Here is a 25,537-nt window from a genome sequence, read left to right as displayed (position 1 = left end):
TTTTAAAACATGTTAAAGGGAGACCGTATTGGGCTCTTTAATGAAGATCGAATCCTAATTACGCATGGGCGAAGTTTTAGGGCTGGGGGAACCTGGTCTCCAGGGTAAATCTTGAGGAACAGCTGCTAGAAGGATGATTTAATAACTCGAGCATGTATGGTACTAGCACCAGGAAGAGTGGGCAGGCTGGACAGCATAAAAGTGAACCCACAGGGTGTGGGGTCACAAGTGTGCCCCTCTGTCAAGCCTATGCCTCTCCCATGCACCTAACCCCATTGTTAAAACTCTCCTCTGCTTCTTCCCCTGCATGGAAGGAGGCGGAGGCGTGATTTCAGTCATGTATCTGTTCTGCCACCTAGCCTTCAGTGATGACACTGCACCCAGGCAGCCTTGAGCTGCTGTCCGCCCTGACTCTGTCCTGTTACTGTGGAAGGATGTGAAGAGTAGGTGCCTGTTTTTTTAAGTATCGGCGTGTAGGATTCAGATGAGACAGTGGCGTTAGTCTGCCTGATATATCTTGGTGGCGTTAGTCTGCCTGACATGTCCTGGTCTCTCTGTATGCATGTATCTGGGGGGACAAAAAGCCAATGACCAGATCTTGAGACTGGAGCCAACGCCATAAAGAAGCCTCTCTTAGACAGTAGTTAGACTTGCTTCTCCCGACCCTTGCCCTGGAAATCATTCCAAAACCTTCGAGAAGCAGCCAGCTTATGGAGGTCTGGTAAGCTTCCTGAACTAGAACGTGCCCTGTGCCCTTTGAACGTTGTCCAGATAAACAGCACAAATCTTCCATTCGTTTGCAGTTCTTGAAGCTGCAGGTCGTTTTTTGTCAAAGGAAAGAGTGATCTCCCGGGAGGTGGAACATGGTAGATGATACTTAACTTCAAACATCACTAAGACCATTGTGTCCAAAGGCTTGTCAGAGTTCTCCTATCCACACACAAGTACACTCATGGCAGCAAAGCTAAGCCAGTGGGAAAGGAGGTGTCTGGGCATGGGACCAGGTTTGAATGTGCCCAGAGAAAGCCACCTCAATGAAACTCTGCTGATATCAAGTCCCCCACCCTCCCATCTTCTGAAGGTTATCGTAAAGAGCCTGGAGCTTTTCAAATAGAATGTAGAATGGAATCATGGGAAGCCCTTATGCCCCAACACCCAGAATGCTTGTCACTAAACATCACATGTAGATTGTTCACCATAAAACTCACCTCTCTAGTCACAGATCTTTGGACAAAAATCCTTACAGACAATGCCAGGATTGGAGGAGCCTGTACTTTCTTTTGTGTTCACCCTGTGTTCCTGTCTCTGAGTTCCTTCTGCCCTTTTGGAAGTGGAGATCAACATGGTTGCTTAACATACACAGTCTTTCACTGATCTCTCCCCATGACCTCACTATCACCCTTCAAGGACCAATTCCCCATACTCTCTCACCTTTCTTCTCTCTGCCCCCCTCTCTTCCCTACACACCATCTCCTCTTTTACTGGTCCTTACACACGGGGTACTCTCCAGCCATGAGAAGTCAGCTAGCAAAAGAAAAAAAAATTGACTACTATAGGCCATATTTTGAGAGAACTGAGCAACTTTTGAGGAACTGGACAGAAGACCTAGTTTTCCCATTTCAAATGCTACACCAGGGTGAGCTGAACCCATCCCCACGCCACGCCTCTTTCTACCACTCTTGCCACCTGAACTTGACTCAAATGAGAAAATAACACTTGCTCTCTTTTCCTTCTCAAATACCGCAACCTGTTTTTTTAACATTCATTTGCTCCCTGATTTCCCAGGCCTTCTGACAGTAGAGATAGGTTCTGGGAGCCAACCATCCCCCCAGCCCCCGCCTGCCTTTTTGTTACATTGGTGCACACTGCTCTTCCTCCCTCTCCTAGCCACCAACACAATAAAACTGCGCTGGCAATGGGTGTCAAAGCACAACTTTAAACTTTGGGCCTGCTTAAAAAATGTGCCTATTGGCACACAGAGAACTGACACTCTGGATCAGGATCGGGAATGCGAACACCACCGGGTGAGACGATCCCAATGGAGCCAGCCAGCGAAATATTTTCTCAAAAGCAGTCCTCCAGCAAGAATTCTTATCATAGATAAGGGTGCAGTCTAGTGGCAAAAGTCATGAAATGCAGCCCCTTTTCCTAAAAGAACAGAGCACTTAGCAAGGGCAGGAGAGACTCCGAGAAGGGCAAGAACTCCCCAGAGACCATCATGCCTTGGTCATGTCTTTTTTACATGGGGTGGGCAGTCTACAGACCACCTATCAGGTCAAATTAATTTTCAAAACAAACAAAAAGAGCTAAAGCCATCATATTCCTTCTTTCAAAAATTAAGTTTTCTTTCATTTTCCTAAGGGGAGAATGGTCGGTCCCAAGTGCTGACCAGCGATCTGGGGATTTGTGAGGCCTGAAGTCCTGGGTGAGGACTTCTCATGTGGAGGCCCCAGGGTCCTGCCATCTCAAATACCTCTGCACACATTAATGTTAAAACAAGGTCTCCTGCAGTCAGGTACCTGTTCGCTCCAGGATCTGCCTGCCCTGTTGTCAACCCCAAGAAGGTTATCACTTTAGTCTACCTTCCTTCCATTTAAAAGGACATTGAAGGTGTCTATGAGGACACCAGATAAAATTGACCACCCACAGCATTTTCTCCAGGGCCTCAGTCACTGCTCCCAACAAAGCTAGGGCAGAAGGAGGGGGTATCCTTTCTTGAAAGTACACAGTGCGCGCACGCGCGCGCGCACACACACACACACACACACACACACACACACACACACACACGAGCTTCCCTAGTCATCTATGTAGGTGAAAGAAAATGACCATTGAGTATAACCAAAATCAGTATCCCACCAGAACAACAACGACAAGCCCGTGCCATAATCCCTCTGTCCCGACTTCTGATAGGGGGTGTGTGTGCACACACACCCTCCTTTTCTCCTTTAAATTCATCTCAACGCCCCTCACCAGCTACTGTATACTACTTGTCCCCCAAACACAAACACACAGACAGGCAAACCTTCAATAGTCATTTAGACACTTTTTTTTCTTAAGTTGGAAAGGACTTCTTGGGTAGGGTATACACAGCTAATAAGAAAATGTGACTCCTAACAGCCAGTGTCCGGGCTAGTTGTCCAGAAAACCGACTCGCCCCATTGTGTTCACCCAGCTCCTGACGATTACAGCCATCCACCCCTCCCTCTACTTTCTCCCTCTTCTCCTCTGTAGCTCGCCCCGTACCCCCAAGCCCTTTCCGTACATTCCGTGGGGAGGAGGGCGCTGTGCAGGGAGCGAAGGGGAGCCCCCGTGTCTAGAAGGCCTCTCCCCACCCCCACCCCGTGTGAGTTTGCGCTGCAAAGCTCCCTGGCATCCTTGCATGGGTTGGGTGTTGGGGAGCTCAAATTGCAGCTACAACTGGCTGGCAGCCAGGGGCCGTCTATTTAAAAGCGCCTGCTCGACCAGAGCCCGCAGTCTCTTTGGAAACTTCTGCCGGGGGTTTTAAAAGAGCTAGGAAAGAGCTGCAAAGCTGTTTGGGCTTTTTTCCCCCTTTTTTGTTCCTTTTTGTTATCCCCCTCCTCGGTCTGCACCCTTCTCCGGACTTCCTGCGGGTTTCGAAGAGGTGGTGGCAGAGCAGGAGAAAAGAGGTGTTGGGGTCCAGGTTTGGTGAGGTCTGAGTTTTTGCCTTTTATTTTTTTTTTTTTTCCTCTCCCTTGATTTCAACATTTTCCCGATCTTCTTGGCGCCGCCGACGCCTCTTACCTGTTCTGCGGCAGCGGCGCAGCTGGCAGCTGAGAGAAGTGGGGGTGCGTTTTAGATTTTAAGCAAAGGCAAAAAAAATTAAGCCAAATCCATTTTTTTTCCTTCACCTCTCCCCGTTTCAAGGCCTCCAAGATCATTATTTCTGTAGCTTTGGGGTGAGCGATTCTGTGTTTCTCTTCATCACCCCTCCAATTCTGACCCGATCCCGCCTGGGTCTCCGCTCACTGCGTGCACCTGGCGCGCCTCTTTTTTTTTCACCCCCAACCTGTTGCAAGTCTTTAATCCTTGCAATTGGGACTTGCGTGCAGGCACCTGAATCCTCCTTGCCTCATATTTTGCAAGTGTTTGGAGGACAGCACCTGCTCTACCTGCAAGAGATATTTTTTTAAAAAAAAAAATCTCCAGGCTCCCTCTTGGCCCCTTTCTCCACACACTCTCGCTCTCCTGCCCCGCCCCGAGGTAAAGCCAGACTCGGAAAAAATGGTGATCAGCGTGGTCCTCCTGCTGCTGGCCGCCTGTGCCGTGCCGGCTCAAGGCCTGGGCTCTTTCGTGCATTGTGAACCCTGCGACGAGAAAGCTCTGTCCATGTGTCCCCCCAGCCCTCTGGGCTGTGAGCTGGTCAAAGAGCCCGGCTGTGGCTGCTGCATGACTTGCGCCCTGGCGGAGGGACAGTCGTGTGGCGTCTACACGGAGCGCTGCGCCCAGGGTTTGCGCTGCCTCCCCCGGCAGGATGAGGAGAAGCCGCTGCACGCCCTGCTGCACGGCCGCGGGGTTTGCCTCAACGAAAAGAGCTACGGCGAGCAAACCAAGATAGGTGAGCGCTACCGGGATTCCAGTTGCACCACACACGAGCTGGGGAGGGAGGCACCTTGGATGGGTGGGGACCCGGGATAGATTGGGAACTCGAGCGCTTTGCGCACGCCAGTGGCTTAGACCCTGGTAGCTCCTGGGAGTAGATGGGGTGGGTCCTTGCACCTCAGACTTGAATCCCTGGCAGAGCCTGCTCTCCTAAGCTGCTGCCTAACTCGGCCTCTACCAGTTTACACTCCATCTCCTTTCAATCTCCATCCCAGCCTGACCCTCCCCCACTCCTAACTCGTGGCAATCCTGACTCCGAGCTCCTTCTGAGTCTCAAAGTCCAAATCCCGAGAATCCACTCTGAAAAAGAACAGGTTAAACTATCAACTCCCTTCTCCACCCCGCCCCCATACTTTTCTCCCTAAACTTTAAAAATTCTTTTGTGTTAAAGGTCATTCTAATGGAATCTAGAGATGCGTTATCCATCTTCAGAGCTAATTCTACCTTGATTCCCTCCAAGCCTCACCCCCACCCCCATCTCAGTGCCTCCAGATTTACCTCTCCCTCTATTCCTACTTGCTCAGGGGCGCGCGTGCGCGCACGCGTGGACACTCACACACCCCCCCCCACATCTTTGACAACTAATGTCTTTTGGGTGACGGTATTGAGAGCTCACCCCCATGTACACTTGCTGCTTTTGAATTAATATGATTGACTATGATCGATGATAAAACACGTTAGACTGTAAAATGTCTCTTTTTTTTTCCTCCCAGGAAGAGAAAGAATACCTCAGGAGTGCTGGGGTAGCGCGTGGGGTATGGGCTGAGTTTGGTGTTCTGTGCCGAATGTTCGTCCCTGAATTTAATGCTTTTTTTTCCCCTCCTGAATGCAGATTTTACTTAGGATAAAAGATGGACATAGGTTTGAGAGGTGAAGAGGGATGTGGGATGAAGACAGCCTCAAGTTCCCGCTGGATGCTGGCCCTCTCCATCTCTCCTCCCTTTTTCCCCACTCCACCCCACCCTAGCACCCCCACCCTCCACCAATCACTTAAACCAGACTAAAAGTGAGTGTGGCTAAGTGCGTAAGAGGCCCTGGAAACACAGAAGGCAAAATTCAAGGGGTGGAGACAAGAAGACTACGCTCTGGGAACCACCCCTCCGCTTGCCCTGCCCCCTCTTGCCCCGCCTCCAAATTCTCTGTGCCTGGAGTGTGGTTTAAATGATTGACAGAGCTTCTTGTTCAATCAGAACAGTTTTGCCTCGAGCTAGGGTTCTTGGGGGAGTTACCTTATTATATATTTTTATTATATTATATATTATATATTTATTTAAGCTTAACCAACAATGCACAAAATCTGGGCTAGGAGAGATTAAAAGCTATTGACTCTCTCCTAGAGGTCTTTAGACTTGGCTACATGTTTTATTTGGTGCAGTTCCTTACAAAGATAAAGCCCTTCTCACCACCTGTCGTCCTCCATTACTCCAACGTGAGGTAGGGTTGTAATTTTTTTTTAACGCAAACTAAAGACCTATGGATTTCACCTCGTGGGAGGGTGCATGAGTGCCCATTAGTAGGCAGCAGAGCTTGCGTGAGCTCAGCCTCTCTCCTCGGAAACTGTAGATTTGAGCTATCACCCATGAGGGGGATGGAGGAGTACAAACTGCGGAAGCCCCTAAAGATCAATTTTCGCGCTTATTTCTATTACATTCCTGCCCACCGAAACCGTAGGAATCCATTATATAGCTACATGGCTTGGAGACAAAAGGGGTGGCTAGCAATCTAATCACAGCCGAATTATGCAAGTTATGACTCCTCAGTATCCCGGCCCCACTTTTATTTGCCCAGCCAAGCGATAGATAGGGAGTATCTGGGATAGAAGGTGTGCGCTTAATGCGCACGCACGCACGCACGCGCGCGCGCAAATGCTGGGCCAGCAAAGAGGCAGCATCCAACTTCCCAAGCGGACCCAGTGCACACACGCGCGTGCACGCATTCATGCACACACGGGCGCACGATTTTTTGTCCCGCTCCAGATTGCTTTAGAATTCTCTGCAGCCTCTTCAACCAGAAGCAACCCCCTCTCCTTGCCCTCACTCCAACCCTAGCCCGCCTCAGGCAGGTGCCCAGTGGCATGCAATTGCGCCCTGGCTGCTGTCCACAGTGGCAAAGGTTAATACCTTCCTCCCGAATGGGAGCCGGCTCTCGGAGAAGATCCTTCAACCCGAGAGCCATTAGTTAAATCCCCCGCCCCCAAAAAAGCTAACGGTGACGTCATTCTTACGGACAGGAAAATGGATAATGAAGAGAGGAGGTTGTCTCCTTTAGGAGAAATTCTTGTTCCCTAGGCCCCCTCCCCCACCATTGAAATCTGAATATTGTGAGCTTGGACAATCCTTTTCTCCCGTGAATGGAAGCTATAATATACATATACTGTGCATTTAGTATGCAACCCAAAATATATAGCATATATTCATATTATTGCATTATATAACACCCCCCAGTACAGTGAGTTTCAAGATTGAGAAGTGAGGAGCGAAGGAGAGGTGGCTGGCCGCCAAAGCTTCGGGAGAGGGAGGTGTAAGCAGGCAGGCGGAGACTAGGGTTTTGCTGGGTGCGTTGCTTGGCAACTGGAGAGGGAGTCGCCTAGATGTTGTCCTGGGCTTGGAGCGCGCCTGGCTCTGCATTTTCTTTTGGCCAGTGCAGGGGCCAGCGATAGATATAGAAACGGAGGGCAGTGTGTGTGGCAGAGGCTAAGGGGACTAGGGAGACAAGGGTTTCTAGGGCCAAGAGCAATAAAGAAAGGTGAACCTCAGTGGGTCAAGAAAGGCCTAAAATTTGTTGAGGGCATTCTCTAGAAAATGGCCTGTGGTTTCAGAGGTGGGAGCCTCCTGGAGGATCTGGGGAGTAACTCCTGGGCTAGCGGAGAGCTGAAATCTGAGATGTGGGGAGCAAAGGGTTGTGAGTGTCGATCCTGTCATTGAGAAACAAGGCAAAAATCAACATAAAATGTGCTACTGGAGAAGCAAGGGAAGAGGGGACATTATGTAAATGAAAATTAATTCAGCCTTTGCTTCTTTGATGGCTTTGGCCTCCTTCAGGCTGGCTTCGGCTCCAAGCCCGATCCAAATGCCACGCTGAAGTTAATCCAGAGTAAGACTTTTTGGCCAAATTCATGTCTGGATTGAACAAGATTATGAAAAATTGAAGGAGCCAGATGACTTTCCCACCTCACGCCCTCCCTTTGAAGCAAGCCTGTGAGCGAGGGCTATGCTGAAGCCAACCAAAACCGGAGCTGGGCGACAGGGGTGGTGCTTTAACTAGACGTTTCTTGCCTTTGCCCCCATCTTTTCTGCTGCGTCAGCAAGGCTTAGAGGCGTCAGCACAGCTGGCCCAGGGAAGCTGCTTTTCTTTCCAAGTCTCTTCTTTTTTTTCTGCCTCCACTATCCTCCCCTCCCCTCCCCTCCCTCATGTCCACGCCCCAACTCTGAAGCCCCCTGAGGGCGGGTTTTAAATCTGAGCAGCTCTGCCTTTGCCCTCGCTTTAAGCAAGCGGCCACCTGCAGCTGCAGTCAGGCAGAGTGACCCTCCAGTCAGAGTCTGAGCTGGTTAGAACCGAGGATGGGGAAGCAATTCCCTGCCAACCCGGCCCTGCTCTTAATTCATGGAGGAGAAAAAAAAGGGAAAATTTACCAAAAAAAAAAAAAAAAAAAAAAAAAGTTTTACTTTGAGCAGTCAATGCCTGTAAAACCTTAAAGTATTTAATGTGGAGAAAAATTAAAAATTAAAGAAGAGATTATACCCTCCAGAGCCACCACATTCAGAAAGTGGAGGGACTCTGTACATAATCAAGTATGAACAAGAGACATCCCATAGCAGAGAGGGGAGGGGAGTGGTTACCGGGAGCCACAGCGGGCAAGTGGGAGGGGTTTTGTTCCTTGTAAGTTTGCACTTTTGCCAGTTAGGCGAAAATAGCAATTCTCAAAGGCTGTCCTTAAATTCCAAGCTGGGTAGGCTATCCAAGCCAATGAGACTAGTCACATGTCTGCAAAAACAAGCAAATAGCCAAGGAATCTGGTGCTTATGCCCACTTCGCTCCCCCAGCCATGATTTCTATTATGATTCCACATATGTATTTCTTATAAACATAAATCCAGATGAGTAACGAGACATTTGTTTGTCTGGAGAAGTGGACGTCCCTGCCTAGTCATATGTCTTAGCTGTGACCTAGCATCTCTCCAGGAATTGTCTCGAGAGTGTTCAAAGATCCTTAAAGCTGGAAGGAATCCATGGCTACCATCATGGTCAAGGGTCCCACTTGACAGATAAAGACACTGGGACCTGTAACAGGAAGCCTCTTGCCCAGGACAAGATCTGTGGTGGTCGGGACTTGAACTTGGCTTCCCCTAGGGGTTGAGGCATTCTGCCCTGCTAGTTCTGCTATCTCTAGCTTTTTCAGTAGTCACTAGGGCTCTTGCCTAGGCCTGGTCTAACCTTGCAACCCAGACCCCTGGCCAACATTGACTAATGCTACCCTCCAGTGGTAGGTGTACTGAAATTGAAGAGAAAACCCTCCACTTAGGGGTGCTCTATTGAACCAGAGTAGTGAAGTGTCTCAAAAGTAGGACCCCCAGTACCCTCTTGTTCTCCTGGCTTCTTCTCTTCCTTTTCCTACATACTCTTACAGAGAGCTGGCTCAGGCCAGTGGTTTGGTCAGAGAAAGGGAGCAAGGAGGGTTTGAAGGAGGGCTTTCAGCAGTCTCCATGTCTATGGGCCAAACCTCATTTCCTGAACACAAGGAGTTCTCCTAATGCGGCAGGCAGGCCCTTGCAGCCCTGTGGTTGCCTGCTTCCTGTCTCTCTGGAGAACATAGCATTTCAGTCAGTGGTCTACTGCCCACAGTAACCTGTCTCCATGGCACAGGTCTTCCCTAGGGTTGGCAAACTGGATGATGAGACCTGGGATAGAATAGACTGACAGAAGTAACTGCTCTTTCTACATCAGAAAGAAAGAGGAGAGACCATCCGCCATAAAGTCTCATGAGAAAATCTCAAGAGCCACTGGCTTGTGAGCATACGGGGAAATCCTAGGCTTTTCAGCAGGCCTGCCTTTGGCTGAGATGTTATAGTTCAGGTTAATCAGAGGTTATGCCCAGACTCATCCTAACCCGCCCCAGAGGCTGAGGAAGCAAGCAGATAATGCAAGCCTATCTTCCCAGAAGGGCCTACCAGCTGAGCCTTTAGGCTCAACCAAACAGGTTTTCCTACACTTTAGCCCTCCACCTAAACTGTCAGTCAGATCAATGGCCTGTCCCTTCCAAAACCGAAGGAAGGCCTTCAGTGAAACTGTACTCAGAACAGGGCCTCATACAATATCCCTGCCCGTTTGTGAACTTACATGGGCTCCAGTTATTTGCTCTAAACTCTCTGTACATCAGAGCTCTAACATCTCTCTGCTCCCCACGAAAGGCGTGTCTCCTTCAGGAATCTTTAGACTAGCTCATCCAACCGAAATATAATACAAGCCACAAACATAATGTTTAATTTTCCAGAGACCACAACTTTTATACTTTTTTTTTTCTAGCAGCCAACATTTCTAAAGGTTAAGAAGAAGCGGAGGAAATGAACTTAGTAGTGTATGTTAACCAGAAAATATGATCATCTCAACATGTACCCAAAGAATGATACTGAATCATCCACTTTCTTTCACCCGCTGTCTTTTAAATCCATGGCATCCTTCAACCTTTACAGAAAATCTCAATTTAGGCACTGTATACATAACATATATACATATGTATATGACATATATGTATATGTGTCGTAAAGTTTATGAAATGCTGTGCCAAACATACTTAAAACATCCCAGTGAGCAAATTATCTTTTAAGCTTATTTCAAAATTTATTTAAGTTAAGCTTTGTGAAGTTAAATGAGCCTTTCTGGCCCTCCCCCCACCTTAGGTTGCAGTTGTCCACGTTTGTTTTCATCTTGAACCAGGAGCTCCTCCTCCTGGTTGTTAAAATCCCTGGACACTCCCTCCACTGCTGACTACAGTGGAAAAGAAAATGGTGTCTTCAGGGATCTTCAGGAGTGGGCTTGGGGCCAGGCAGATGCTGCTGTGGGCCAGCAAGAAGGCCAGGGGAAACTTCTCCTCCCTCTCTATAGATGCAAATGAGCCCACAGGGTACAACTGAGCTAATTAGCATCCATTGGCAGCTGGGAAGCCATGAGACTTGGGGAGCACGACTTACACTTTGGGGGCTCAATGAGCAGCCAGTTCTGACTTTCCCCCAAGCCTAGTACTGCAGCAAGGAGCAGAAGGCTGCCTGTTGGCTGGGAAGCAAGACGAGACAAGGGACGGGCAGAGCATTTAGCCTGGCTATTTTTGTCCTGATCGGTGTCCTGGGCCAGGGCTATCTAGTAGAACTTACTGTGGTGATGAAAGTGTTCTATATCTGCACTGTCCAGCACAGTGCATCTGTGGAGAACTAGAAATTACAACCTCTGGGTTGGCTTTTTTTTTTTTCATTTAAATAGTCACTTTGGCTCATGGACGGCATAGCCTCAGCCAAACAGAAGCCTAACACCAGGGGCACCTTCTTCAGGCACTGCTTGGCTCTTCACCTCCCTGTGCCTTCCTATAGCAAGGTGATCATGCTCTGGGGCAGGAGCATGGCTGACATGGCCTCCCCCCAGCATCCATTAAACTGTAAGTTGCCCCATTTAGATTACAGAAACACTTCTCGACTCAACTTCTCAGATTGTAGGTGGCCTACTGGGCCATGATCTCCAAGCGCAGCTGGTTTTCTTCTGGAAGAGAAGTCATCCCAGCTAACACTCCCCCAGACTTCTGTTTGTGAGGTCAAGTCAAGCAAGAGTCCAATAGAATGGCAGGACCAAGTTATTCATGGTACTAGAATGACAAAAAGCCCAGGCTGGAAGGTGATAGTTCCGGTAGCAACAGGTCCCTTCCGGATTCATCTGTTGGAAGGACTAGGAAGCAAGGTTGAATGGGAAGGCATCCTAAGAACATGTGTCTCCGTGTGTTGGTAAAGAGTCAGACGTCTGCAGGAAAGCATCAGCCTCCAGACTGTGGACTTAGAGAGGCTGAGCTTGGGTATGTGCGTGATGCTGTAGTGCCGTCTGCAAAACTAGGGAGTCTTTGCAACCATAAAGCTGTGCGTGCTCCCAGGGAGAGGCTGATGTACCCCCACGGTCCTGGAGTGATGGGAAGGGAGGGTGACTAGTGTTGACTCCTGTGACAGAGTAGGCACATTACAAAGCTAGAGCCAGGGTAGACTCAGAACTTACACCAGAGTAAATACCAGAATATAGCACTCCTGTCTTAGGGTTTTTATTGCTGCAGTGAAAGTCCTTGACCAAAAGCACCCCACACTTCTTATCTTCTGCAGATTCCTTTCCAGGCGCATCTAGAGGGAGGAGGGTATGGGGATGCGTTTCTCTTCTTTCCAGTCACATGATGACAAAGCAACACTGTGCCACACACAACAACTAAGGCTTGCCCCCACAGTCCTCCACTCCTGAACAGCTCTCTCTTGCCTCACCCCTACCTTCTTAATGCACGCTGGAAGCACACAAAAACGGGGGAAGGATTGATGTGATTCTTAAACTAGTAGGAAGGGGAAGACGTCCAAGTGCCAGATTTTAACGTTGCACAAGTTGAGTGCCTTTGGTCTCCTGCGCCACCTACTGGCCGCCTGGAGGTATAGCCCTGCCTGTTTCTAAAACAAGCAGGTTTCCGGTGTTCCGGTCCTGGAGTGTTCCCCAGTACCCCACCTCAATCCTGTCAGCAGCTGCCGTTTACTTTCTTTTGGGGAAATGACTCAGGGGTAGCCAGGGGACTTGTGGCCTCTTGTTTTATCCAAAAGCCAAGCCTTCCAAAAACTGAAGTCCTGTTTATGATTCGGCCACAAGGCAGCTGAGCAAAGTTAACTGGAATTCTGTTTTGAGGCCTGCTTTCCATCTCCTTAATCGTCCTGACTCTGCTCTGGCTCACCTCCAAGGTCCCACTGTCTCTCTGAAGCCTCCAGATGACCACAAGACCCTGATTAGTATCTCTGATACTTGACTCTCCCTCTGCCCAAGTAATGGGTTTCTAGCTTTCACGGAGGTGAAACACCACCAAGAATTGGGAAGCTTTAAACCTGCCCTTCACAAGCAAGAAGCCTACAAATTAGGGGAGGGGGGTACCTCGGGAGCCTAGACTTTGCTTAGTGGGGCCCAGAGTTTGCAAAAATCCCTTAAGGAAAAAAAATCAGATTCTATCCGCACAGAACTAGTCAGGCATCCTCCAAGTCCACAGCCAAGAGGTTTGACGCAGGGAGAGCTAGCCCCCAGCACTGACACGTACTCCTGGCCCCTCCTCTTCCTTTCCAGTACTTGTCTCTCTTCCTCTCCTGTGGATATACACCCAAACCCATCGGGATCGATGAAATCAGCCCTAGAGGCTTCCTCCTAGGCGTGGGAAGCAATGCCTGGTTCAGTAAGCTTCACAAGCCCCAGAGGAACAAATGCTTGGGTGTTTGATGCCGTTGGCTCTTATGACCAGGTTAGGCCTAATCTCCAGATGCCTCCGCTCAGTCACGCCAGACCTTTATTTGGGCTGGGAGCTTGAAGACGTTCCACAAAGTCTTCTCTTTCCTCACAAATTCCCCCTCATCTCAACTTCTTTGAATTCTCTCCTTTTATCTCTCACATCTGAAATACTCAACTGCCACCATATCCCTGGGTATCTGAGGGATTTTCCTTTACCCTGCTCAATTAATTTTGGGTATCCCAAAGCCCCCTCTTTTGAGTATTTGAACAGGAAAGGTGATGGGGCCTGGTCCTCCAACCCTTTCTGCCCCTATATCTGGTCTCGATGTGGGTCACCTGAAGCACACTGCATGGAGACAGCAATCTAAGGTCTCCCCACTCGTCATCTATGGAGGTTGTATGGTCAGGGGCTGAGAGGAAACAGGTGGGCATCTATGAGAAAGAACTTACTGGAAATGTGTACTGAGACTGGTTAGGCAGGTGGCGTTAACAGACACATGAACAAAGTCCTACTTCTTTTTTTTTTAAGTCATAAGTCAGCTAAGTATAGACTGTCACCAAGTTGCTCCTATATATAACTGGTCTGGCCCCAGCCAGCTGTCGGCCTCTCTCAGAGCTGAGTAACTCGGAGCCTCCTAGGGTCCAGAGCACAGCACAGAGCCAGTTGGGAGCTAATATGGACGGACGGATGAGGCCCCTCTCTTCCATCTGTTTTGTTCCTCTGCAGGGCCCACATTTCTGCCTCTCCTATCTCCCAGCCCTCATCATGGTTCTCACCCTCTGCTGCTCCTTTCCCTGGATACCCAGTACCAAACATCTCTCACCCCTCAGCCCAGCTGTTCTGAAAGTAAAAAGACCTTTGTTAAGAGGACAGACACACTTGGCTATTCTTGCCTATGCCTGGACTGTGCCCTGATTTTTTTTCTTCCCTTGGCCCAGCTCTCCAGGTCCTGACAGCTCAACCCTTCTGTCTCTAGCCGCTTCATCTCCGGAGCCCACCACTGGCCCGCAAGCTGTTTTACACAACCTTCACCTGCTTTGAGCCTCCTGCTGCCTCCTTCTCTAGCCTGCCTTCCCGTGCGCACTAGTGAGGCGTGGTCAAGACTATCCCCGCCTCCCTCTTGCTTTCTTAGACCTCATTGGACCTCTCTTAGCATCCGTGACTCCTCTGATCCCAATCCTCCCAGTTCCTGTCTCTACCTACTGCTCTCTGGCCTCAGAAGCTGATTCTCGGCCTCCTTCTCCCCACAGAGAGAGACTCTCAGGAGCATGAGGAACCCACCACCTCCGAGATGGCTGAAGAGACCTACTCCCCGAAGGTCTTCCGGCCCAAGCACACTCGCATTTCCGAGCTGAAGGCCGAGGCTGTGAAGAAGGACCGCAGAAAGAAGCTGACCCAGTCTAAGTTTGTGGGGGGCGCGGAGAACACTGCCCACCCCCGAGTCATCCCTGCACCTGAGATGAGACAGGAATCTGAGCAAGTGAGTCTCGGGGCTTCTCGTCTCCCGGCCCTGGCCACCATCCCGATCTGATTTCCCCCTACGTCTGAGCATCTGTGGCTATAGAGGATGCATAAGCTAGACCTATCAAAGAACCTATTGCTCATGGCGTCTCAGCTGAGAATTTGGAAAGCTGCTTTTGAGACCTCGAGTTTATTTATGTGGGCTGAGGGCTGATCCAAGTTAGTGGAAACAGAGGTAGTTCTCCTTCAAAGAAGATGCCTAGTATAACTGTAAGCGCGCACCAGGTATGTGACCCCTAGACCGATGGCCAGTCCCCAGAAGAGGCTGAACACTACCCTAGCATATCTAGAGAATGGAACCTGTGTGTCTTCATTGCTTGGAAGGGTAGAAAATCTAAGGGCGAGTGACCCAGGGCTCTCTACCTAGCCACGTGCATCCTAAGTAGATGAAGGTGATAGATTTTCTCCCGGGTCCCTTTGGATGCCACACATGAACCATCAGAGGCCACCGCCTAGTGGTTTCCACCTGGGCCATGCCTCTCATCCCCTCCTGTGTTCACAGGGCCCCTGCCGCAGACACATGGAAGCTTCCCTCCAGGAGTTCAAAGCCAGCCCACGCATGGTGCCCCGTGCCGTGTACCTGCCCAACTGTGACCGCAAAGGATTCTACAAGAGAAAGCAGGTACGTGCCCCTGTACCAGGCTTTACCTCTAGGCTTTCTGATTGGCAGGTCTGGAGTAGAGTCCAGCTGCTCTAATTGGTTGACTCTGACGGTACCTATAAGGGACCCCTAATCTCAGTTAACAGTTACAAGCTACGGCCCCTGGGGTGTATCTTGACCCTGCCATTTCTATCTGTGTAACCAACCCTTGGCCCAATTACTTAAAGCCCCTGTGCCTTTTGTTTCTCATGTAAAATGGGGACTAGCGGTCTCCGCTACACTGGTGGGAAGAAATACGTGGTTACCTTGTCAAGGTTCTTCAAGCAATTCCTGCCACATGATCCATGTGCAACTGTGTCTGGCACATGATAGAGCCACGGAGTGGCCTTTCCTGTTTTGATGGCTAAGGTCCTCTCTTGAGGATCCCTGGAGAATGTGAGAGTATTCGTAATCCCAAAGTGAATAACCAAAGGGATGTTGCGGGACCTACCCCAGGGCAGGATGCCTGAACAGTTTCCCATGGGTCCTCCCATGAAATGGAGTCAGCAAACCCCAAGGTTGGCTAAAGGTGTACCCCTTGTCACCTTCAGGCATGGTGGGGGGTGGGGGGAGAAGTCAGACAAGAAGAGAGCCTCAGGGTACAGCTGTCTCACTGCCCCTTGCTTCTTTCCCAGTGCAAGCCTTCTCGTGGCCGCAAACGTGGCATCTGCTGGTGTGTGGACAAGTACGGGATGAAGCTGCCGGGCATGGAGTACGTCGATGGGGACTTTCAGTGCCACGCCTTCGACAGCAGTAACGTTGAGTGACGCGTCCCCTCCCTTCCTCCCCCCTTCCTACCCCCCCAGCCCCAACTCCAGCCAGCGCCTCCCTCCACCCCAGGACGTCACTCATTTCATCTCATTTAGGGGAAATATATATACATATATATTTGAGGAAACTGAGGACCTCGGAATCTCTAGCAAGGGCTAAGGAGACACTCCCCATCCCGACCCCGGAAACGTATTCCTATTTGAAGCAAGTTGAACGGACAGAGAAGGGAAGAAGAGAAGGGGCAAGAAGGAGCGAGGAATGGAAAGAAAGCATTGGAGTAGAGGAGAAGGAAGGACAGATGGGATTACAGAGAGAAGAGAGAAACGGCAAGGCAGACAGGGCTTCACAACCAGGGCTGGATCTGCCCTTTGCTTTCAACTCTAGCCTGGGGTCAGAGAAAGGTTGGGACACTCAAAAATGTGGCATTCAGTGACACCCAGTTTAGATTAATCGTGGGGAGAAAAGGAACAAGGTGTGTCAGTGCCTCTCTGGGGTCTGTTGCTTCCTCCAGCTAGACCCCTCACCCTCCTCTCCTCTTACCCAAGTGCAGGGTGGTTTCTTCCCCAAATTTATAAAGACGAAAATGCATTCCATCCCTCTGAAAACAAAGGAAACCAAGTGATTGCAGATAGGTTTTTCCCCCTGAGCAGAAGAGTGAACTCAGAATGTGTACAAATTTTACTCTCGTTGGATTTTTTTTTTTTTAAAGAAATCAGTATGCCCCGCCCCCAACCACTGGAAAGACTTGATTTTCCAGGGTGACAAGCATTCAGAAGCATGTGGCTTTGGCCCTTGATTCCACTAGACTCAAAGCTGGCCCAGCAGCCTCTGTAGAGGAGGAGGATAGGCGGAGAAAACGAAGGGGTTTGTACTTACCCTCAAGGCTCCATGTAGACTTATATAGGCATATAAATCTATTTTCTTTACTTTTATTCCCCCTTCCCTTTCTTTCAAGGTTTTTGCATTACCTCTTTGAAGTAGTTTTTTTTAGGGCCCTGAAGATCTTCCTCGTTCTGAGAAATCCATAATTCACTACTACAACCCAGAACGCCTGCTTTGGCCTGCGTCTGGCAGCCTTCTCATGAACTACAGATGTGGCTCTTTAGTGGGGCACATTTGGATCCTCTCCTGATTCCCAGCCTGTGTTTAAATGTACCCACCATGCCAGGTAGCTGCCAGTACCCAAGGGTGCATCAACTGTACAGTCCATTTCAGCCTTCCAACCTTTGGAAAGTAACTGTCTCACACCACACCATATAAACCCACCAGATCCATCTTCAACCCACTGGCCTGCCCAGGCCTTTTACTCTATCTGCATTTTTTTTTTGAATTGCATTTTGGAAGTCTCCCTCAGATGCCAGACTGACAGATCAGAGAGAAACTGCCATGAGAGATGACAGAGGAGGAGGAAGTAGAGGGTGGGGAGCGCCTTCCACAGAGAGACATAGAAGATATAGCAGAGATGAACTCTTGGGGGAGAACAAGAAAGAGACAAGAAAGAGAGAAATACCCATAGAATTTTCCTTGGTGTCTCCCAGCTAATCAGCTCTCTGGGATTTGAAAGGAAAATGGGGGGAAAGGGGCTCTGAGGTAGAAATGAGCTCAGCTCAAGTCACAGAGCCCAGATGGTGGGTAATTGAGGCAAGATGCAGACTGGAGACGCATGGTTGGAAACAAGGATCAATAGCCTGAATGGGTATTGAAGGGTGAAGAGGACGCCTGTGAAAGACAGCACAATTTCAGTCCAACTTCAGCCCCCCAAGGAGGGACTGAGGCCAAAGAATCTTTCAAGCGCTTCATTGATTCTGCCCAACTCAAACATCCTCCCTGGGACAGAGGATGGTAGAAAGCCCAGGACAGCTCAGGCCTAGACCTTCAGAGAATTTGATCCAAGAGAAAAATCTCATTGACCACTGGCTTCTTCACCAAAGAGGTGTTTCACAAAGGGCTTAGGACTGTCTTTGAAGACTGAAGATTGCCTGCCAGGAGAGGGGAGTAGGACATTGGTACAGGAGGACCCCCTTGGGCTGTGGACACAGCTCTTTGCTCTTTCTTGATGGCGTGGCATAGTAGAGGCCCCCTCCAACACAGGCACGTGGAGCAGCAAAAAGGGACAGCAAAGAAACAAACGTATGTCAACTTATAGGACATGGATGGCTACGGAGCTAGGAGGGGTTGTCTCCTATTGCCTGGACAGGACAGTTGGCTGGGAATAAAGGAGGCAGTTGATCTTCACAAGACAAAGGGCCTGATGGAGTTGGCAATACAAGGACTTACCAGACCTGCAGGGTCAGTTTTAACCATCACCCCGCACGACATCCCCAGCCCCCAACCTGAACTTGTGTATCTTAGGCCAGTATCCTAAACCTTTTCCATGAGTCGTCTTCTTTCTGCCATTTTTCCTCTGGATCTTGAGCAGTCATCAGACTGAGATTTGCCAAGTGGATACTGGGGTACCGTTACCCCCAAGAAAGACTGAGCCAGGAACTGCCTACCTACTACCCCTCCCAGGCCTGGAGCTAACTCCTGTGAGGGGTGGTCTCTTCACCCCACTACTTGCTGGACCTTGAATGAGCCTCTGCCCCTTCCATGGGCTCTTTGTTTTGAGCCACAGATAGAGGACATTGTGTAGACACTTAGCCTTCCCCAGTTCAGCCTACCTCCCCCAAGATTGTGAGTCTCCCCGCTGCTTATACGGAGAGGCATGTCTAAGACAGCAAGTCTTTTCCTAGAGGAAGCTTGCCTTTAACAGTCAGATGGAACTAAGCCTTCCCAACGGGAGGTCTGACTGAACCCAGGATATAGAGACCATGGAAATGGGGTCATCGAGAGAAGAGGGATGCCCTTGTCCATGTTATGGGGAGAGAAGGCAGGCTTGCAATGGTCCCATCATGCCCTGCGTAAGAAGCTTCTTGGATCCAGACTAGCCTTTAGCTCCACTAGAGGCCTCTATGTTGGGTTTATCCACGGCCGTAGGTCTAAGTGTTGCCTGTCCCCACCTCCACCTCCCATGAAGGGCTTCTTCCCACCCCTTTTTGACAAATGCCTCACTCACGCAGTGGAAAAGATAGCTCTCTTCCCCCTCTACTGCCAGGTGACTGAGAGAGGCCTAACCAGGACCTGTTCTCCATCCCAGCCAGTCTTGACCAGCCAGAACAAAGCAGGGAACCTGGAGAATAAAAGACTCTATGTTCCTCTGACGGCCAGGCCTAAGCAGACAAGGCTTGGGAACAGCTGCCCCACAGGAGACTGAGGAGGCCATCTGTGCTCACTCCTCTTCTCCTTCCAAGACCCTCTTCCTACCATGAGTTATCACCATGGTAACATCCTCACCATCCTTCTCCCACCACCAAGGGTTGCCACGGCAACCTCCAAACCACCTGCCCATCCCAGGCAGGGCAGCAGTCCTTCTTCTCAGAACCCTAGAGGACTCTAGGTGAAAAATTACAGCCGGAGAGAGGTGTGAGCCAAGGAGAAGAGACCCTGTAGCCCTCTGGCTTTCAAGAGAATGGAGGCTACGATTTAAAACACAGTGGAAGGGAAAGAGGTTTCATCAGCCTCTACCAAGGAGCCGAGGGGTTGTACTGTCTTTATTTTTAAACCACTAAAGTGCAGTGTTTGCTGCACTCTTGTTACTCCACCCTCTCTTCCCCGTTCTTATTTCTTCGAGCAGACTTTCTTGGTGTTTTTTTTAATGGAGTATAGACTCTCACCACTTCACAGACTCTGACCTCCTCTCTAAGTCTTTCTGGATGGGGAAAAGGAAGGTAGAGGGTCAGAGGGGAGGGGGGGATCCCTCGTCACCCCGCATCCATTCACCCCACTTCTCTGGTCCCTAGTCACCAGCCTCAGTCCCCATCTCCGACCGTCATTGTCACACAGATAGCCTGTCACACGGATAGCACAGTTCAGACAAGACTCCTTCAGATTCCGAGACGCCTACCGGTTGTTTTTGGCTTTTGTTTTGTTTGTTTGTTTTTTTACGACAGCAATATTCACAGCACATTATTACTGTAGCTCTTTGTAGTGTTGCGTTCAGGCACCATAGCTCTGTTCTCTCTTCTTTTTTGTTTTCGACTTTAAAAAAAAAAATGCTTATACTTTTTACTGGTGAAATGGATTGAAAAAAAAAATTCAACAGCAAACCAGTTTGTGGAAAAAAAAAAAAAAACGAAACGTGGGGAAAAAAATCACCCCATTGTGGAAGAGCTCAGCTCCTCTTTAGCATTTTGTACTTAAGGAAATAAAAAAGAAAAACCTGCAAGATCTCACATTTTATTACAAGGTGAAGATTGCTGTATTCTATTTATTCAACTCATAATTTATGTTACTCCCTGATCTTTGTCTTTTGTCGTGACAAAGCATTTATTTAATAAAATTATGCATTCAGTTAGCTTGCATCGCCTTCCTCCTGGGGCAGAGGGCTCTGTGAGCACTCAGGCTGCCAACAGGAGGGGAAGGAGAGAGGATCCAAACCGGTATGTGTCCTCCAGGGTGGTCCCTGAAAGAAGGAAGGTCACCAGTGTCCCCCGACTCCAGCAGACCCTTCACTCCTCCGGCTTTCCGTATCTGCACCATGGGCTCAGGCCTGCAGAGCTGTTGAAGGACTCCAGAGACCAAATTCTACATAAAGCGCACAAAAGCACAAGCACGCATGTGTTCTACCATAGCTGTAACTTAATCTCCCACCGTTAGTGATCACAGTCGTCCAACCCACCCTTGGACAAATCATGAGTCTCTTCTGCCTGGAGGGAATACTAAGGAGAATGTTCTAGAATGTACCTTAGTCCTTTACAAGTTCTTGATGCATGGAAACCTCTGGCCCCTCCCAGGCTCCTCTGCCTCTGTTTATGCCCAAGGAAGGGCAAAGTCTGAATTTGACTGCTCAAGTTCAATCACACCCTCTGCCTCGGTTTCCCTGTGGCCTTCCCTTGCAGCCCTTGGGTTTCTCTACCTAGTTCTCCACGGCCCATGGTCAGTCTCAAACTCTGCCATTTAAGTCTGTCACCACACACACACACACACACACACACAAACACACACACGTCTAGGAGGTCCCACACAGCCCGGGAGATGAAGATAATTGATCATCCATTCTGCTCCCACCACCACCACTCAATGCTGAGGCTCTCAGGAGAGCCGGAGGCCAGACCTTGCGGTCACGTGGTAAGTGGGGCCTTGTTTCTCATTGGCCACTGGTCCTCAAGAGTCTTCCCCAAGGCTTCTCAGCCCTCCAGGTCACAGAGTCAGAGACCTAAACACCATGTTTTAGGTCACAATGAAGTGCGGAAGGTGTAGGCAGTGAGGCAGAGAGGAAGCAGGTGCTTTGAAAGGGGGCAGGCTGAGCGGAGGAGGGCACTGTGGGCAGCTTGCTCCTAGAACACCTGCAAGAGTCTTTTGGCTTCTCCCAAACTGCTCATCGTATGATTACTATAGCCCATGCAATGTCTGAAGGGAGTAGGAGCCAGGGTTTTCCTCCCAGCCGTTTGTCCTTGGGGCTCATCTCCCTCCCCAGAGCCACATGAACCCAGCCGGCTCCACATTCCTCCTGGCTCTGCAGGTCTTTATGTGACCGTCATAAGCCTCGATCGTCTAACTTCTGCTCACAACCTGTGGCCATTCTGCATCTTGGCTACTCTGCACAATTCATGTTCAGGAGATATAACCCACATGGCACATTCAGATCATGCAACCTACCGGACACTTACAGACTGGACCGGAACCTGGGGTCTATTCTCTCTCCCATTCTCGGTGTATGACAGGCAGCTGGTCCAAGACTATGTGGCTTTGTTACCATATTGAGTTCTTCCTTTTGCCTCAAACCACTTGAGCCACAGCCTGAGTCTCAGAACTTCCTCGTCTCCGATGCTGTCATCACATCCACCCAGCGGTCGGCGCCAGACCCCTAGGTATCAGTCCAGACTCCCCAGGTATCTCTCCATCCAATGCTCCCAGCAGTCAGCTGCTCCCTGAGAGTTGTGGACTCAACTATTCTCACCACGTCCCTCGCCCTCGTTTGGATCACGTTCAGTTCTGCCTGACGCATTCAACTCCACCCCTCCTCTCTATGCCTCCTTCTCTCAGGTGGACGTCCCACAGTTCGAGTTCCGAACACATATCTAGTCTTACCACTCTTGGCCTAAATTATCTTGCAACCTCCAGCCCAAAGTCCAAATCCCTCAGCAATGCACTCACATCCCTCTGGATAGATTCCCCGACAACGTTCCTCTTCAGCTGCCCCTCTGCAACCTGCACCCTATGAATGACATGCACGTCCTCAGCCGTGTGCAGGTCTCCAGGCTCAGGGCGCACCTTAGGCTTGAAGGCCTTCCATGTGCTGCTCCCTCTTTCTGAACCCAACTCCTTAGAAAACACACAAACGCATGCACGCACATGCACATGCACATGCATGCATGCACGAACGCTCCTTTTCTTTAATTTCTATTTCTTTTTTTTAAAAAACATATATCTTTAAATATATAATATATATTATATATATGTATATATAATATATATATATATAACTACACTGTAGCTGTCTTCAGACACACACCAGAAAAGGGCATAAGATCTCATTACACATGGTTGTGAGCCACCATGTGGTTGCTGGGATTTGAACTCAGGGCCTCTGGAAGAGCAGTCAGTGCTCTAACCGCTGAGCCATCTCTCCAGCCCTAATTTCTATTTCTTCATCACAACTCTCCATTACCACCCCCAAGATGCCTTCCAGGACAGCACAATGGCAGCTCCTCATTGCCTTCCAGTACCAACTGCTGGAGGGCATGCCTCTGTCGCATCATGCAATCAGTTGGTCAAGCATTGACTGTGGGGCCATTTATAACACTGAAATGTAGATACTGCAGGACAAAGGCCACTGTCTCTTTCAGCTCCACACACAAACATTGCATCACTCAATTTAGGATGCGGCCATTACTACGTTTAACCAACACTGTGTGGCAGAAATGGTCTTCTACCCTGAAAGCTGTTCTTTCAGATAGACATCATCCCAGGACTTAAAGATGAGGTTTTAAAGGGTGTGTAGAAGTTAGAAATGGGCACAAAGTCATACAATTCGTAATGAGGAACAAACGAGTTCTTCCCAGTGTTCCCAGTGTACCAAATATACACTTAGCAGACGTGTCAGCTACGGTAGGGTGTCTGCAAGTCCAGAGGGCACAGAGGAGGGCCAGCCTTGTAGACATGTATCTATGACATCACCTGGAGCTCCCAGCTTTGACGCACTGTCTTTGATTCACTTTCTTATTACTGCCTTGAAGTTCTTAGTAAGAACAAGAGGCCTCATATATTTAATAGTTCCAGGCCCTGCGAATTAGGTCACCGTTCTTCCCTAGAAATCACACAAGAGGTATACATAACGTTCTCAGTCCCTGCCCCCACATCCCCTAATTCGGGAAGTCTGTGGGAAAGTTTGAGAATCCTTCCTATGAGGGAGCACCTCCACTTGCCTTATTCTGGGTTCCTGGGCCTCCCTTAATCTAATTGAAAAGCCGAAATGAGTTTGGCTGCAGTTCCACATGCTGCCACATGTGGGCAGTATTGCCTCAGTGTTTAACAATGGTCAGGCTTAAACCTCAGAGGCTTGGATCTCTAGTGAGTGATCAGGGGACACATTCAGTAATAGCCCAGCCCAGCCAGCTCCCTCTTTCAGCGAACAGGGCACTAGTAATGAGCAGAGCAGGTTGTGGGGGCATCAAGGGCCTTCCATAAAATGATTTGGAAAGAACCTGAGCAAGGTGGCTCTCTGAGGGCCAGTAGCACACGGGTGACCCTGAAACATCCCTCTGATACAGTGCTTCCCAGCAGCCTCCCCAACCTTGTTCCTTGAAGATTAAACTGTCCCCACTAGGCGCAGGAGGTAAATGCAGGACGAACAGCAATCTTGATTCTGAGCAACAGGGCCTTCTGGAAACCTTTGCCTCATCTGTAAAATGAAAACTGGTAACTGCATTTGTGCATGGTATCGTGGGACTTAGATGAATTAGTGTATCTGGAGGCAGCAGGACACCCCCTGTTCCATCCACCCTGAAGTAGCTCTTTTCCTGACGGGGTGTTCTCTAAGAATCTAACTTTCTGGCACCTGCCCAAGGTCCCCGGTGTCCATCACCACCTCCAGATGTGCTAGATGAGTCTGGTGGGACTGAGCCAACCCACTAGAGAGGCCCTCTCCACAGCCAGAGGGCCCAGGTGCAGACTGAAGTCAAGCTCAGCCTTGCAGTGGGGAGGAAAATGGTTGCCTTCCCCATGTCCCACGGCCAAAGCATGAGTGAGGAGAGTCCTTGGACTTCACTGGGGCTTCTGGTTCAAACAAAATGTCACACTTGAGTCCTGCCTGCTACACACGGCTTAAATAGTTCCCCCACCCTGTACCCTGTACCCTGACTCGGTTTTCATTCTCTCGGCCCAAGATCTGTTCTTTTCTTGAGACAGAGCCAATGTGTCGCCCTGGCTGTCCTGGAACTTGCTCTGTAGGCCAGGCTGGTCTCGAACTCAGAGATCTGCATGAAATGTGCACAACCACTGCCCAGCCTCAGCCCACGTTCTTTACCCACAGAGACCCCTTTGTAGCGGGCTGATTTGTTAATATGGGACCAGTGACTCAGGCCACTACAAAAGCAGCCTCTGAAAGCTCAGGGGTGACCCTTCTGAACAAGCCCAGAAACAGGGTCATCAGCCTTTCCTTGGGGGCCCCAAGTTAAAATTCCTTATCCTGGGCTGGGGTGGTGGTTTGAATGAACTGCTTACACAGACCCACAGGGAGTGGTGCTATTAGGAGGTGCGGCCTTGTGGAGTGGGTGTAGCTTTGTTGGAGGAAGAGTGTCACTAGGGGTGGGCTTTGAGGCCTCAGATGCTCAAGCCAGGCCTAGGGCCTCACTCTCTTCCTGCCGACTCTGAAACCAGACATAGAACTCAACTACCTCTCTAGCACCATGTCTGTCTGCCTACATACCAACGTGCTTCCCAGCTAGGTAACAGACTAAACCTCTGAAATGGAAGCCTGTCCCAATTATATCTTTCCTTGTTAAGAGTTGCTGTGGTCATGGTACCTCTTCACAGTAACGGAAACCCCTAAGACAGCGGAAAACTCCTTACTTCAGGGGGTAAGAGAATCCCAATTTCAATGATCCCCATCTCCCATTGCACTGTCCTCTGAAGCTTTTTTACTGATGTTGCTTTGTGTGGTGTTTACATACTGTGTAGCCCAGGCTAGACTAGACTATCATTGCCTCAGCCTCCTGAACGCTGGGATTACAGGCCGAGCATCCAGTGTACAGGTCTGCTGGATGTTACACAGAGGAAGACAGACCTGTGCTCTCACCCCCATGACCCATCTTCCTGCAGAATCAGCTAGAGGTCTGGAGGCTAGGCTAGAAACCTTCCTTAGTACAGCAGAATCCTGGGTTCCACCACGCAGCCAGATCTGGGTGCAGAAGCATTTTTCTTGTCCCCATGTATGATGGGAAATAGTCA

The 25,537-nt window shown here is 49.6% G+C and overlaps 1 protein-coding gene across 1 annotated transcript; it reads left to right on the top strand.

Moving 5' to 3' along the window:
• The first annotated feature begins 3,434 nt into the window (after positions 1-3,434).
• Igfbp5 (insulin like growth factor binding protein 5) lies at positions 3,435-20,441 on the top strand. Its single transcript, XM_032901323.1, has 4 exons — positions 3,435-4,579; positions 14,367-14,596; positions 15,140-15,259; positions 15,913-20,441. Exons 1-4 carry the CDS (start codon positions 4,246-4,248, stop codon positions 16,042-16,044), a joined length of 816 nt encoding a protein of 271 aa, XP_032757214.1. The 5' UTR covers positions 3,435-4,245; the 3' UTR covers positions 16,045-20,441.
• Positions 20,442-25,537: the final 5,096 nt, after the last annotated feature.

The sequence above is a fragment of the Rattus rattus genome, chromosome 4 (assembly GCF_011064425.1).
Source record: "Rattus rattus isolate New Zealand chromosome 4, Rrattus_CSIRO_v1, whole genome shotgun sequence".
Lineage (NCBI taxonomy): Eukaryota > Metazoa > Chordata > Mammalia > Rodentia > Muridae > Rattus > Rattus rattus.
The sequence above is the reverse complement of the archived record's forward strand: the minus strand, read 5'-3'. Positions and strand labels throughout refer to the sequence as shown.

Excerpts from the sequence above, each read along its gene's own strand:
- Igfbp5 (XM_032901323.1), top strand. The coding sequence starts at position 4,246 with ATGGTGATCAGCGTGGTCCTCCTGCTGCTGGCCGCCTGTGCCGTGCCG. Across the intron at positions 14,597-15,139 it reads TGAGACAGGAATCTGAGCAA|GGCCCCTGCCGCAGACACAT; the intron begins GTGAGTCTCGGG and ends CTGTGTTCACAG. Across the intron at positions 15,260-15,912 it reads GATTCTACAAGAGAAAGCAG|TGCAAGCCTTCTCGTGGCCG; the intron begins GTACGTGCCCCT and ends CTTCTTTCCCAG.